The sequence below is a fragment of the Pelophylax lessonae genome (assembly GCF_965119305.1).
Source record: "Pelophylax lessonae genome assembly, chromosome: 1".
NCBI lineage: Eukaryota > Metazoa > Chordata > Amphibia > Anura > Ranidae > Pelophylax > Pelophylax lessonae.
The window spans coordinates 524,074,265-524,088,495 of record NC_138768.1 but is presented as its reverse complement, the minus strand read 5'-3'; the positions used below and the strand labels follow the sequence as shown (position 1 = coordinate 524,088,495).

At 43.7% G+C, this 14,231-nt stretch overlaps 1 protein-coding gene across 1 annotated transcript in view; it reads right to left on the bottom strand.

Moving 5' to 3' along the window:
* FRAS1 (Fraser extracellular matrix complex subunit 1) overlaps positions 1–14,231 on the bottom strand; it is an 843,167-nt gene that overhangs the window by 129,486 nt on the left and 699,450 nt on the right. Inside the window, exons 47-49 of the mRNA XM_082266873.1 lie at positions 6,722–6,901; positions 3,939–4,063; positions 1,986–2,126 (exon numbers count right to left, since the gene is read on the bottom strand). Of these exons, the coding sequence (XP_082122999.1) occupies positions 1,986–2,126; positions 3,939–4,063; positions 6,722–6,901 (446 nt within the window). The remainder of the gene's footprint in view (positions 1–1,985; positions 2,127–3,938; positions 4,064–6,721; positions 6,902–14,231) is intronic.

The window sequence follows — 14,231 nt, the reverse complement described above, 5'->3', positions numbered from 1 at the left end:
TGAAAATATATCACACAGACCGCTATGGATCTGAGAAAAGAAAATACTGTAAATGTAAAAGAGAATTGAGAGTCGATGCATGGAAACTGTAGGACAGGAAAAGTCAAGGGACCTTAGAAAATAATCAGATTCCAGAAGTTAAATTTTTAGAAATGTTCAGTAAAGTTGTAAAGCCCTGATAGGTTGCTATGGAATACTGCACATTTGTTTTATATGCTTCATCAAAACATACATCTGTATCCTATATAGTAATAGAACCAGGTTGTCACATTTGGAGATTTATTTTGGCATTATGCCTCCAATCCTGATTTGCATTTGCCAATATTGAAATCACCCCTTCCTATGTACAAGTACCCCTTGAAAATGCTGCCAGATCCAGCTGTTACTCACATTTTCTGCTCAAAACTATACTATCCACATACCTCCTCTCTACAAATCCTCTAGTGTCCACAACTATGTTACTTACTCCATTCTACATACAGATCCATATAAACTGCACTGTCCAAAGTCCATTTGACAAAGCCGCTATACCAAGCTACCTCACCTACAGTAACTCACTTGCCTATAACTTGCCCACACTCTCCACCTTGAAACATAACGTCACCTACTGTGTCCCCACCACCACCTACACTCCTATGTAATACAACTTTCCATACATCAGTCTTGTCTTCACTTTTTGTCAATAGTGATTTCACCTACAGTATAATGTCCTGGAATAAACTGCTACTTTTTTTTACTGTCCTCTGTGCCCCTTCCCTCTGCAGCTGACATAGTATCCCAGTGAATACGCACCTGCCACATTTCCCTTAATCAAACAACATCTTTTTCTCTAAATATATATATAAAAATCCACGATTCACACCCCAGTGATTCAGCATTAATGTTGGTAACTAATAGTAAATAGTGCATTTACAGTATTGCCTAATAGTTATTCAGTGCAACAATAACTGACAGGAGAAGTGCAATTCATAATCCACTGGATGCCCATTTACAAAACACAGTGTACATTTAATCCATTCAAAGTGAAGCACTGTTCGAGTACTGCTCTTTACCAGTGTCCTGAAACAGTTTACTCGGTTGTTAAAAACACAATGTCTCTGAGCAGTTTAATAGAGTGTAGTAAGACACTGATGAACTGCAGTTCCCAAACAGTACTTGGCCATTCTATGTTTTATGACTGGGCAACTGGTGGAAATATGGGCAGACCCTCATGAATACAACTACTTAAATATTGCCTGTTCATGAATGAGCACATATTTGCTGGTTTTATTAAATTATCAGTATCCTGCTTTTTTTTTTTTTTTTACAGTTTTGAATTGTATGTAGCTGGGTAAGAAAAATGAAAAAATGATCCAATGGCTGCAGCTTTGAAGCGTTTATAAATTTGCTTATATACTTGAAGGCCCTTGTGCTACAATCTTACTATACAGTCGCTCCTATCTAAGTACCTAGAAGGATGGACCTTTTCAATGAGCCTGTATTCAGACAGCCTCTGTCATCTTGCAATACCAAACATTGCAAAATGGCTTCCGTTGTCCCAAAAGTGACTGTCACTGTTATATGTAAAAAGAGCAAAGAATAGTTTGCCCATAATCATTTGTCAGATTCAAGCTGTCATTTATAATGTTGATGTGAAAATTAAAGTTCATTAATTGTCTCTGCAGGCAACATATCAACTTTTTCCTTGCTGCCATAATAAAAAGAACTTGCTGTTTTAGCTCACTGCTATTGTTTTCTTTGTTGCTTTCATCCTTTATTTAATAGATGGTTCAATACTACGCAGCACAGCAAAGCTTTCACAAACTGTTGTTGCTGCCAAGGTTGATAAGGAAGAACTAAATTATTGCTACAAATCATTGTAAAACAGATAATATTATTGTGTCAGTCTGCAAAAATGGTTTACATATTAAAAATGATACAGTTTCTCACACCGCTTATTGCTAACATGCCACAGGTTATAATTTTAGCTGTCAAGGTTCTCATACCTCAGTATCGGCATCAACAGCTTTCAACTCAAACTCTGTGATAGTCTTACGGACACCTTCTTGCACCCTCATTCCTGAATTTTGGACCACAGGCAATGAGTCATCCACCTTATTGATAGTGATGTAAAATGTTTGTGACACCTAAAAAAATATAAACAAAATACAAGAACTCAAATACTCGTTTGTAAGGTTCCATGTCTTCAAAAGCAGCCGATTTTGGAAAATACTTAGTAGTGATCGGGTGGATGGTACCACCATACAATCAGAAGGAAATAAAATTCTTTACCAGCACAGGTTAGTATAGTGGAAGTCTTGGCTTTAATTCACATAAAGCAACAGGCATCACACACTTATTGCTTTATGTGAATAAAGGGCAAAAATATCACTATAACAAGGTTTGCTGGTAAAGATTAGTATTTCCTGCAAATTAGCAACAAATCTATGAACATTTAATGCAAATCAGGCTGCTCTACAGTTAGAAAAGTATATTCAATTGTTTTTTTGTGTATTTGCAGCCCTGCACATGAAATCCTGGAAAGCCAATTGAGATAGTTTAGTAAAGGCAGGTGACACATTTACAGCTGTGGATGAGACAGACACAATTAGGAAATGGTCAGGGCAAGTTTTAAATTCTTGCATTGCTACTTTAGAGTTGCAGAGGGGGAATTTATCAATCAAACTGTAATCTTACAGAAAATATGTCTCACAATCTCTCTACCTGCTCTTGTTTTGAATTGTCTTGTTGTCCGAAAGAATTTATTAAATCCCCCCTCACAGTGTAAAAATGCTTATAACATTCACAATTTATAGACATGTAGACCTGTACAGAACACTAGATTTTTAGACATTTATCACACTTTTCTCCTCTGTCTTAGCTTCCATTCTAGAATAAAGAAGGCTTAAAGGTGACAGTGGTAATGTTTAATATAATTTCTACACAGGTTTCCAGCTATTTCTTGGATTGGCTACTGCCTGCTAACACCTTAATTTAAATACACATATTTTAAGATTGGTCTGACAATACAGGGTTTGAAGTTTTGCATACTTCTTCCTAGTGAATCAAAAAGTATTGAAGCCATCAGATCAGCACAGCCTGTTAACCATTGGTTTTAAGAGAGGTCAGCATTGGAGGAATATTTTTCCCAACACAGATATTCTCTGAAAGTTCCTGCTGGCTCTTAAACTGCCATGCCTTGCCCTTGAATTCTCTTGGATGCTTAAGCAGCCATACACGGAGTGAATTTCTTTCCTGCAAACACGAGCCATTGTATTCACCTGTTGGGGGGCAGCAGACAATGATCATTGCTAGGGGCTACACTAGCTTCTAGTGATAATCGCATGCAAAAGCCGTCAGACTACTTGCACCCAAGTTGATCGATTGATCAACTTGGTACATTCAGCTTGCTCATAGATAGTTCGAACCGGCCGCGATTCGAACAGTTATGGCCAGCCTTAGGAACCAAGAATCTCACATGGGGTGGAGCTGGGTCCTCAGTTCATACAAGGCTTCCTCTCTTCACTCACGGTGGCTGAATAGAGCATTTGGAAAGTGAAGGAAAGAAAAGTATAAGCAACTAGTGATCCACCATTAAAAATTATGAAAAGCTATTTAAATTGTAATTTATGTATAGTGTCCCTTTAAGCTGTACCTGTACAAATAAGATAATTTAAAACCAGGAAAATTAAAGGCTGCTTTAATTTACCGTGCATTACTCATTTATAGCAGCATAATAATTTGCTAGGCTGAAAGCTTATGAATAGAATGAGTGCTGTGAGCCGAATCCACTTAACCGGTGTAAACATATAAATGCTAAAAAACAAGAAAAAATATAAATTGTGAGGTAGATGTATGCACCTAGGAAAATCTGCCTCAAAGTTTGTTTTTAGAGAATAGTCACATACCCCGTGTGATATCACAAACACAAAACACAGCAATACAAAACTTGCTTCTACCTCATTGACTCCATCTGAGACAGTAAAGGTGAAATCATCTGCATGCTTCTCCTCTGTGCTAGTGTGAATGTACTGGATGCTTCGTGATTCTATGTCCGCCTGACTGAAGCTGCTAATTTTTATACCTGGAAAAAGAGAAGCTATGGAATGTTATTACATCATATTGAGATGAAAAAGCTACATATACAAGCAGATACAAAGACATACTAGTCTGTTTTCATTACCTTGTGCTCCTGTTTTTATCTGAAATTGCCATTCCTGGCACATAACTAATAATCGTAGAACAACTGGTTTTTGTCATAGAAAGTGCTGGATGTCTATTTTGTCCTGTATTTTTATAGAAAAAATTAGAACCAGCCCTTTCATCACATCCAGGTAATCAGACCTTAGATGCATTGATCCAGCCCAGCCAGTGGTTGTAGGGTCACAGTGAGAATTAGCTGGTACATGTGATCATTATACTCTACGACTGGGCCGTACATGTTAAAACTTTGCAGAGAAGTCATAACCCAAAACTGTGTAACTGCTATTTAAGTCAGGGTAATGCAAAGCGCTGATGGTATGCATCTAAGGTACATGATGATAAGCACAGATGTGCCAGCCAGGGAAAGAGAGAGGCTCAATCCTCATTTTTTCAAAATAGTACAGTTGCGCTTTAAATAAATACTATACGTTTGTTAATCAATATCCACATAATCTAGTCCTCCACATCAAAAGTTGACTTTGGATGTCTTGGAACTTCACTGCTCTGGTCTGTGCAAGTACTGACTTCTAGAAAATTGAAACTCTGTCTGGACTTGTGCAGACTGAACATCCAGAAACTGAAAAATGTCTGATCTAAAGCTTGGAGGACGAGGGACAGCATAGGGCTTTCTATGGAAACATATAGTACTATATTTTTAAGGTTCATGAACACTAGGAGCAGAAAAAATGCCAGAACCTCTGGCATACAAAGCAGGCAGAGAAAAAATGCTCATAGTAGCTCATATTGCACAAGAGTTTAGAAACGTTTAGGAGGGTTTATGGGCATTTGCTTTCCTAAGTGTTTTTTCCCAAAACATTCCCCTCTGCTCATTTTTCAATGTACACTTTAAAACACTGAATGCTCCTAAATGCCGCGTTTGTGTGTTTAGCGTTTTTTCCGCCTGAAAACTCCTCCTAAAAACGGACTCGTGATGGTGCTTTTTTTCTGCCTCTAAACTCTCCTCTTAAAATACCCTGTAATGTGCATGGACACATAGGATATCACTGAGCTGCATCTACAGGAAGTTCCAGGGTTACAAACAAGATAGGTTCCGTAGGTTTGTTCTTCAGTTGAACAGGTACAATTTTTAAGATGCAATTCCAGCCAAGTAAAAATATTTTTAGGTTTTCTGGATAACATAGGGAAGGGTGAACACCACAGTGACATTTGTTTTGCTGTCTGTGCCCCTTTTCACAAGATTTCACCTCACTTTCTGTCCTTGTGACAATTGGATTTTTAAAATTATTAGGTTGTTGGGGAAACAAGGATTGGTGATAAAGCTTCATTGGAGACACCTTTTTCCCATAACTCTTACAGGAGTGAATTTCCCTTCCTAGGGGTAGATTTCTTCTTACTTCCTGTTGTCTCCCTCTGTTTGTAAGTATGAGTCAAACGTAAGTCGTATATTTGTAACTCAGGGACTGCCTGTATAGGCTAGAGGAAAAAAACGCAAAACTCCTGCAGAAACAGCGTTTTTTTTAAGCCCAGTGTGCATGGACCCCAGTGATTACACATTCTGAGTTATTATGGTAGAATTTACCTCAAAGCAATTTTTGATGTGACTGTTCACATTTTAATTTACTTGCTCTTCCATATTTTGTTTGTTGTATTCCATATACTGGTATATAAATGCTCCTTCTGGAGTTCATTAGTATATCAAGAAACATGATTAGTATTCATTGTTTAAAGCAATCTCACCTTTCCTCCACTCTCCTTCTGCTCTGACATTTTCGCAACTTTGTACAGTCACCAGTTGTGAAGAAAAGAGGCCAAAGTAGCTAAGAGTATAGGCAGGGCTTATAACTCTCTATTTGCCACCATGAAATAGATTTGGGCCCATCACCAATGTTGTCACATGAGAGAAAGGAGATTGAATCACGTGCTCCTACATGCCTGGAAGTATTGGGTATTTTCTTCACTCCCAGCAGCTGAACAGAGCAGCGAGAGAATGGAAGAAAGTTTTTTTTATGTGCTGCTGGGGATGTGAGCATCAAAGTGACCCTGTTTTGGACATGCTGAGTTTATTGTAATGACTGTAAAGATGTAGATAAGCATATACTGTATATGTGTAGATATATTTACAATATTTTAAAAACACAAGCCTTCACTAAGATTATTCACATTTTACATTAAAGGCCATCGCCAAACCGATATTGTTGTTTTGCAATATTGCTGGAAAGTTGAATTGCACAAGGGCAGAATTTCCAGTTTCACAAACCTGATTCAACGATAGCTTGCTTAATGTGTTCTCCATAATACAGCATGAACACTTCACTGGGTGTCCAACTTCCAGAGGCAATTTTGTTATGCTCATATGGGAAAGGGTGGAAATACAAAATGCTGCCAAAAAATATAATTACTGGAGACTGACATATAGTTCACCTGCAGGTGATTTAACCCACTGCATCAAATATCAGTTTTGAATAGAGTTGGCCTTTAAATCAACTGACATCAAATTATTCATCTAAAATTTAAAACCACTAATTTTAGGAATGTGTTCCGCATTCCCCTGCTTTAGCCTGAAAAGGAGACACTGTACCTGGGGAACCCACGTGCTCCAGACGGCCCAGACTAGGTTGTCTAGTGATGTGAAACAGAAGCTCTCTGGGTTCGCTGTCCTGATCTGTGGCTGACAGTTGCTGTGTGGTGATTTTCTTCCAAGAGTTTTCATCCAAGGTGAGACCTTTGTTAGCAGTAATTGATGGAGGCTGCCTGTCCTCTGTAAGAATAATGAGTACAACAAAGCATGCTTAGAAGTCAGATTTACAAGCCACTCAATAAATGCCTTGCCTGGATAAAGGTTAAAAAAAAAAGTTACATCTTAAAAAATCGACATAGTTGCAGCAGTGTTTTAGCTTTTCAGAAACCTCTCGGAAATGTGCATGAATATTAAAGGGGACATGCTACGTTCAGAATAAAAGTAATTTAAAACACTAAATCCACTATATGGGGTTGATTTACTAAAGGCAAATCCACTATGTTCTGCAGTCGCTGTAGATCTGGGGGGAAGCTCTGGAATGAGGGGAAGCTCTGCTGATTTCTTTCATCCAATCATGTGCAAGCAAAAAAATTGGATTTTGACTTAAAATCCATTTCTTTGATGTTCATTGACAGACACAGGTCCTGAATCTTTTTAACCATTTGGATATACTGCCCCCTACAGGAGCAGGACACTAGGCAGGAAAAAGCTTGACTATGCCTATGTGCAGTCCCAGGGGGTATACACCCACTCTCAGCTGTAGGCACTCAGGTTTGTTACAAGCAGTGTCAGAAGAAAGCCAACTCCACAGAGGGGTGGGTGCTGTGTCCGTCAATGAACATCAGAGAAATGGATTTTACGGTAAGTCAAAAATACCATTTTCTCTTTTGATCATTGACGGACACAGCTCCTGGTTCTTCTTAACCATTGGGACGTCCCAAAGCAGTGTTAGACATGAGGGGTGCGAAAACATCAGAAAAAATTTTCCAAGGCTAACCATAGCCAACCAGGTAACATAGAGCTCAACCACAAAAAACTGGAGCTCACCTGAAAACCAATACACCCTCAAAGAGGGCCAGGTTCTCTAAACAGCAGCCAGCCAGCAAAACCTTGCGGCCAAAACACTTTGTAAAAGTGTACACCGACTACAAGGTGGCCGCCTCGCAAACCTACGTCACTGACGCTTGAAGACAGAAATCCCAGGAGACACTAAGCGCCCTAGTAGAGTGCGCCTAAACAGGGAACAGAGGAATCTGACCCCTGATGCAATAGGCCTGAACCACCATCTGATCCATCTGGAAAATGGTTGCAGGAGAAGCAGACAACCCTTTGTGAGGTCTGTCCGTGAGCACAAATAGAAAGTCTGACTTCCTAAAAGACTCTGTAGCTGCCAGATACACCCTAATTGCCCATCCATTACATCCAAGACATGCAAGGCAATTTCCTTCAGATGTTTAGGCCTGGGACACAGGGAAGGCAACAGAATGTCTTCATTCAAATGACAGTCAGAGACCACCTTAGAAAGGAATGATGGTCAGAGGCAAAGCACCACCTTTTCCTTTTGATAAGGTGAACGACAGGATAATGCCGCCAGTTCCAACACCCTGCATGCAGAGGTGATAGCCACCAAAGAAGGCCACCTTCTGGGGCAGCGTAAGCAGGGAAACCTCCCGAATATTTTCAAAGAGAGGCTTCAGTAGAGCTGAAAGCACCACATTAGGATTCCAGGGCTGCAACGGAGCCCGCACTGAAGGATCCAAATGTCGGTCACCCTGAAGAAAAGGTACGCACCAGGGAGTGTGCGGCCAAAGGTCATTGGAATAAGACTACCAAAACCCAATACCTGGCCCTTGATGGTACTCAGGGCCAATTTTTGTTGAACCCCCCCATTGAAGGAAGGTGAAGATCCGATCCACCAAGAAAGAGCGAGGATGAACCCCAAGAGACTCACACCATGCAATGTACGTCTTCCACATACGATGGTAGATCTTCCTAGAGGCAGATTTCCTAGCTTTTAACAGCATAGGAATCACTGATTCAAACATGCCTCTACCCTCTCATCACCTGGCATTAAACAGCCAAGCCATTAAAGCCAGCGACTGTAAAGTAGGATGGAAGATTGGTCTTGGGACAGCAGATCCTCCCTGAGAGGAAGTCCCCAGGAGCATCTGCGACCAGCCATACCAGATCGGCATACCAAGACGGGCGAGGCCAGTCTGGAGCCACTAGAATGACCGGAATCCCTTCTGCCTGAATCCTGCACAGGAGTCGTGGCAGAAGTTTGAGAGGGCTGGAACAAATCAGTCAGCCCACCTTAGAATGCCGGCTACTTACCGAGCCGCCAGGACAATTATTGTGCCCCCTTGGTGATTGACATAGACCACGGCCGTGGCATTGTCCAAATTAATTCATACCAGACACCCCTGAAGACGATTGTCCGATAATCCAGACCAGTGTTTCTCAACTCCAGTCCTCAGGGCACACTAACAGGCCAGATTTTAACTATTACCTTGGTCAGATGCAGACTAGACTCCTGCAATCACTGAACAGCAAATTATATCACCTGTGATGTATTTCAGTTCTCTAGCAAACCTGGCCTGTTAGTGTGCCCTGAGGACCGGAGTTGAGAAACACTGATCCAGACAAATTCTGATTGCTCGGAGGTCCAGTAAACTAATCAGCAGTCTGGGCCGAGGACACCTCCCTACCCAGACAGGCTGGCATCCACGCAGACAGCCGTGCTGTACAGGGGGAGAAGGATTTTCCCTGTCAAAATGCCAGAGAGTGAAGCCACCTCTAAAGAACATGGATCATTGACCCATTTCACCAGAATTTCTTTAGCAGAGAACTTGTGTGGAACTGTGCAAACAGACCGCCTTGAGGGTGGACACCATCATGGTCAGTACACGCATGCAAGCCCCGAGGGATGACCTTCTGCTGAACAACAGAAGCTGAATTGCCTCCTGCAATGTCTGGAGTTTTTCCCGAGGAAGAAACACCCTGGCTGAGGCCGAGTCCAGAGTCAGACCCAGATAGACTAGTTTTTGTGGACAGAACCAAAGCAGACTCGTGAATATTCAGTATCCCACCGAACTCCCCCAGAGTTTGTAGAGCAATCTCCAGTACAAGAGGGAGATCAGATAAAGCCTTCTTAGAAGTCTAGTCAGCAGACCAGCATTTAAGCCAGACAATATGCCAAAGGACCACTGCTGATACAGACAGCCAAGAAATCAAAGGAGCCGCATCCAAAGAGGCATCACAGAAAAACTGTAGCCCCTGGACGTGTCCGCTAGCTCCACAAAGACAGGGGGAAACTATTCTCCCTCCAGGTCCCAGCGTAAAAGCTTAGCCCACTCGGTCAGAGTTTGCGACACCTGGGCAATAGTAATTACCGGCCTCATTGCCAAACCAGCCACAGCGCACATATGGCGGGTCAGAGCATCCGCCCTGCTTATTACCTGGACCTGTAAAGGTCAGGGGCTCCTCAACCAGGATGAAGGTAACTCAATTTGACCTGGAAACCGGCGAGTCCACTACAGGTTTGACTGTCAACCTTTTACGCAGAAAATCCTCATCAGGATACCGCAAACAAAAAATGCATAGCAACCACTGCGTTTTGGACAACCCCAGTGTTTTGTGACAATGTTGTCAAGGTAAGTGGAAAGAGGAACTCCGTCGCTGCTTTGGAGGGCCTGTGCGTGCCAAAAGGAACCGGTGCTTCCGACGCAGCATCAGCCGCAACCTCCATTTTTAAAGTTTCACGCACTGACACAAACATTGCATCCACCAGCCCCTATTTAGGCACAGCTAGAGGAGGTGAGGAATCACCCGCACTATCTGAGGACTCAGGGTGCGTGGACACAGACCCAGTAGGGTCACTTTATACTGAGCTCACCCCAAAAACATAACAATCAGGGGAGGCCACAGACTGCGATCCCACAAAGGGGACGCCGGTCAAGGGTCCACAAATGGACCACCTATTAGACCCCACAAAAAACGAGGGGGTCGCCCTCCATAGAGGACATAATAGGTCATAGCCCGTTAAAAGAGGGCCACCCGCCGTGACGCGGACGGTACCCTCGCTTAAACAAGGCAGGTGCCCCACACAATAATGGTGGCAAGACTGTCATTAAAAATGAAGCGCCTTTCTCCAGGGTGGATTACACAGAGGTGACACTGGGTTTGTATTTAGATCAGGTTGACTTTCCGGTTTTGGACATGGACGCTAGTGACGCATGAGGTTGACATAACTTTGGAGGAGATGCAGGAGGCTCTTGGTCTCCTACAGTCTGGTAAGACCCCTGGTGTGGATGGTATCCCTACGGAGGTGTATACGGTGTATCAGGAGCTCCTGGCCCCCCGTCTGGTCTCCCTGTTTGAGCACAGTTTCTCCCAGGGTTCTTTTCCTGCCTCCATTTGGGAGGCGGTGATAGTCCTGGTTCCCAAACCTGGGAAGGACCCAGAGGACTGTGCAGCTTACAGGCCGATATCTCTGGCCAAGATTTTTGCATCAACATTAATCAAAGTGTTGGCTCGCAGGATTGCTGGAGTACATGATGTGCTGGTGCAGGCAGACCAGGCGGGTTTAATGTAGGGTAAGGGGACCGATATTAACTTGCGGCGGCTTTTTCTGAACCTAGTGGCTGACCATGCTGACTGTGGACAAAGAGTTATTGCCTCCCTCGATGCCGAAAAAGGCTTTTTTTGTGGGAGGTTCTGCGACGTTTCGGTTTTGGCCCTAATTTTCTGACCTGGCTGACCTTGCTATATCATTCGCCCACGGATCGGGTTCGTACTTCTAGCGGGATTTCGGGTTCCTTCCCACTGCAGAGAGGTACTAGACAGGGTTGTCCACTTTCACCCTCACTATTTGCTTTTGCCCTTGAACCTCTGGCTATCCTGATCCGGGGATCGCCTTCCTTCGTGGGTTTGCGGGTGGGTCCCCTGGAGGAGAAGATCTCTTTATATGCAGATGATGCTCTTCTGTACCTACGTGATGCTAACTCCTCCTTGGGAGCTGCCCTTGAGATCTTCAATGAGTTTGGTAGTTTTTCTGGCATCAGAATCAACTGGTCCAAGTCATTTCTGTTCCCCTTGGATCTGGGGACCAGGGCTGGTGCGGCACTGACCCCCTCTGCGGTGGGTGGACCAATTCCGGTATCTGGGTGTAAAGGTGAAGAGGGATCCGAAATCCTTTAGAACCCTGAACCTTGATCCCCTTGTGACCTACCTCAAGGATAGATGTACTCTCTGGGCCTCTCTGCCACTGAACCTCATGGGTAGGATCAATTTACTAAAAATTATTATTTTGCCCAAATTTCTGTATTTTTTTAGAAACTGCCCTGTTTGGCTCCCTGTCTCCTTTTTTCGGGTTGTTGACGGTCATGTGAGTTCTTTTATTTGGGCAGGGAGGTCTCCACGATTGGTGAAGTCTACCCTGTGTCTTCTGTCGAGCTGTGGGGGGCTGGCCATGCCTGATTACCGGACCTACTATTGGGTGGCAGTGCTGGTCACCGTTGGCTGGTGGTACGCTCAATCGCAGGGGAATGCGGCGGTGTGCCTAGAGGCAGCTCTAGTGGGGTCCCTTTAGGGCCTCAGTAATCTAGTGTACAGGGGACTCAGGGTCTGTCCTCCGGCTCTTCAGTCTACCAGAGTGACCTTGAGGGTGTGGGCGGTGGCGCGGCGGCGTTTCCTGCTGCCTAACAGGTGGTCGCCAGTCTGCCCTTTGTGGGGGAACCCCAACCTGCGGCATCTTTTGTCCCTACAGGATCCCCAGCTTTGGGCGAGGTTTGGGATGAAGACTCCCTGGGATGTGTGCCCCGGGGGCTCCATCCTCCCATTTCCTGCTCTACGTGAGGCGTGGGGCCTGCTGGGTTGGATGTACTTTCGGTATCTTCAGTTACGGCATGCGCTCCGTGCTCAGTTCCCTGAGAGTATGACCTTGGAAATGGACCCGGTGGAGGAGTTGCTGGCGCATGAGATCTTGGCCAAGCCGCTCTCTTCTCTCTACCTTACTCTACAGTGCTCTCATTCTCCCCGCATGGACAAGTTGTGGGACATGTGGAAGGAAGACCTGCCTGACCTTGATAGGGATGATTGGGAGAATTGCTTTGAGCGTGGCACCAAACTGAAGATCTCCGCCAGAGACCATTTGATTCAGACCAAATTTTTGCATAGAATATACTACACTCTTCAGAGGTTACATAGAATCTTCCCCCAGAGATCTCCGGACTGCCCACGTTGCCATGCTACGGTGGGGACCTATTTTCATATGTTTTGGGTATGTCCCAAGGTGGCCCACTTTTGGTTACAAGTTTTTGATGTTATTAATCATAGGTTGGGTTTGGCTCTCCCGTTCTCCCCTGCCTTGGCCCTGCTGGGCATTATGGATGATGACAAGAGACCCAGACCCACCAAAATGTTAATTACATATCTGCTGTATTATGCTAAAACAGCAGATACAGCAGATATGTAATTAACAGCAGATCTGCTGTATTATGCTAAAAGGGAAATCATTCTGAAATGGATTGCCCCCCCCCCCCCCCCCCGGTGGTCTCCTGGGAGCGCTCTATTGATGCTGTTTTGCCGTTATACAAATTGACTTATATGCTGAGAAATTGTCCTGGGAAATTTGACAGGGTGTGGCAGCCTTAGCTGGCACCTGTGGGTTAGCCCATTATTGTTATTTGTGTGAATGTGAATGTGTTATTCCAATTTTTTTTCAATAAAGGAACTGTTTGCATTGTAAAAAAAAAAATAGTTACATATAGTTACATAGTTAGTGAGGCTGAAAAAAGACACAAGTCCATCCAGTTCAACCTATGTGTGTGTGTTTGCTTTTAACCGTACATTGTATACCCCTGTATGTTGTGGTCTTTAAGGTGTCCATCCAATAGTTTTTTGAAACTATCAATGCTCCCCGCTGATACGACTGCTTGCGGAAGAGAATTCCACATCCTTACCGCTCTTACAGTGAAGAACCCCTTACGCACTTTAAGGTTAAACCGCCTTTCCTCTAGTTTTAGTGAGTGGCCACGTGTCTTATTGTATTCCCTTACTCTAAATAGTTTGTTCCTTATGCTCGGGTCGCCAGTACAGTATTTGTACATTGATATCATATCCCCCCTCAAGCGTCTCTTCTCCAGAGAGAATAGGTTCAGTGCTTGTAGTCTTTCCTCATAGCCGATGTCCTCCATTCCCCTAATTATTTCTGTTGCCCTTCTCTGGACTTTCTCCAGTTCCAGCACATCCTTCCTGAGGACCGGTGCCCAGAACTGGACAGCATACTCCAGATGTGGCCGGACCAGAGTCTTGTAGAGTGGAAGAATAATCTCTTTATTTCTGGAGTGAATCCCCTTTTTTATACAACCCAGTATTCTGTTGGCTTTGCTTGCAGCGGCTTGGCATTGCATGCCACTTCCAAGCCTGTTGTCTACCAGTACCCCCAGGTCCCTTTCCATCCTAGACTCACCCAGAGGTTCCCCCCCTAGTGAGTAGCTTGCTTTCTGGTTTCTGGCCCCCAAGTGCATTACTTTACATTTTTCTACATTAAATCTCATCTGCCATGTAG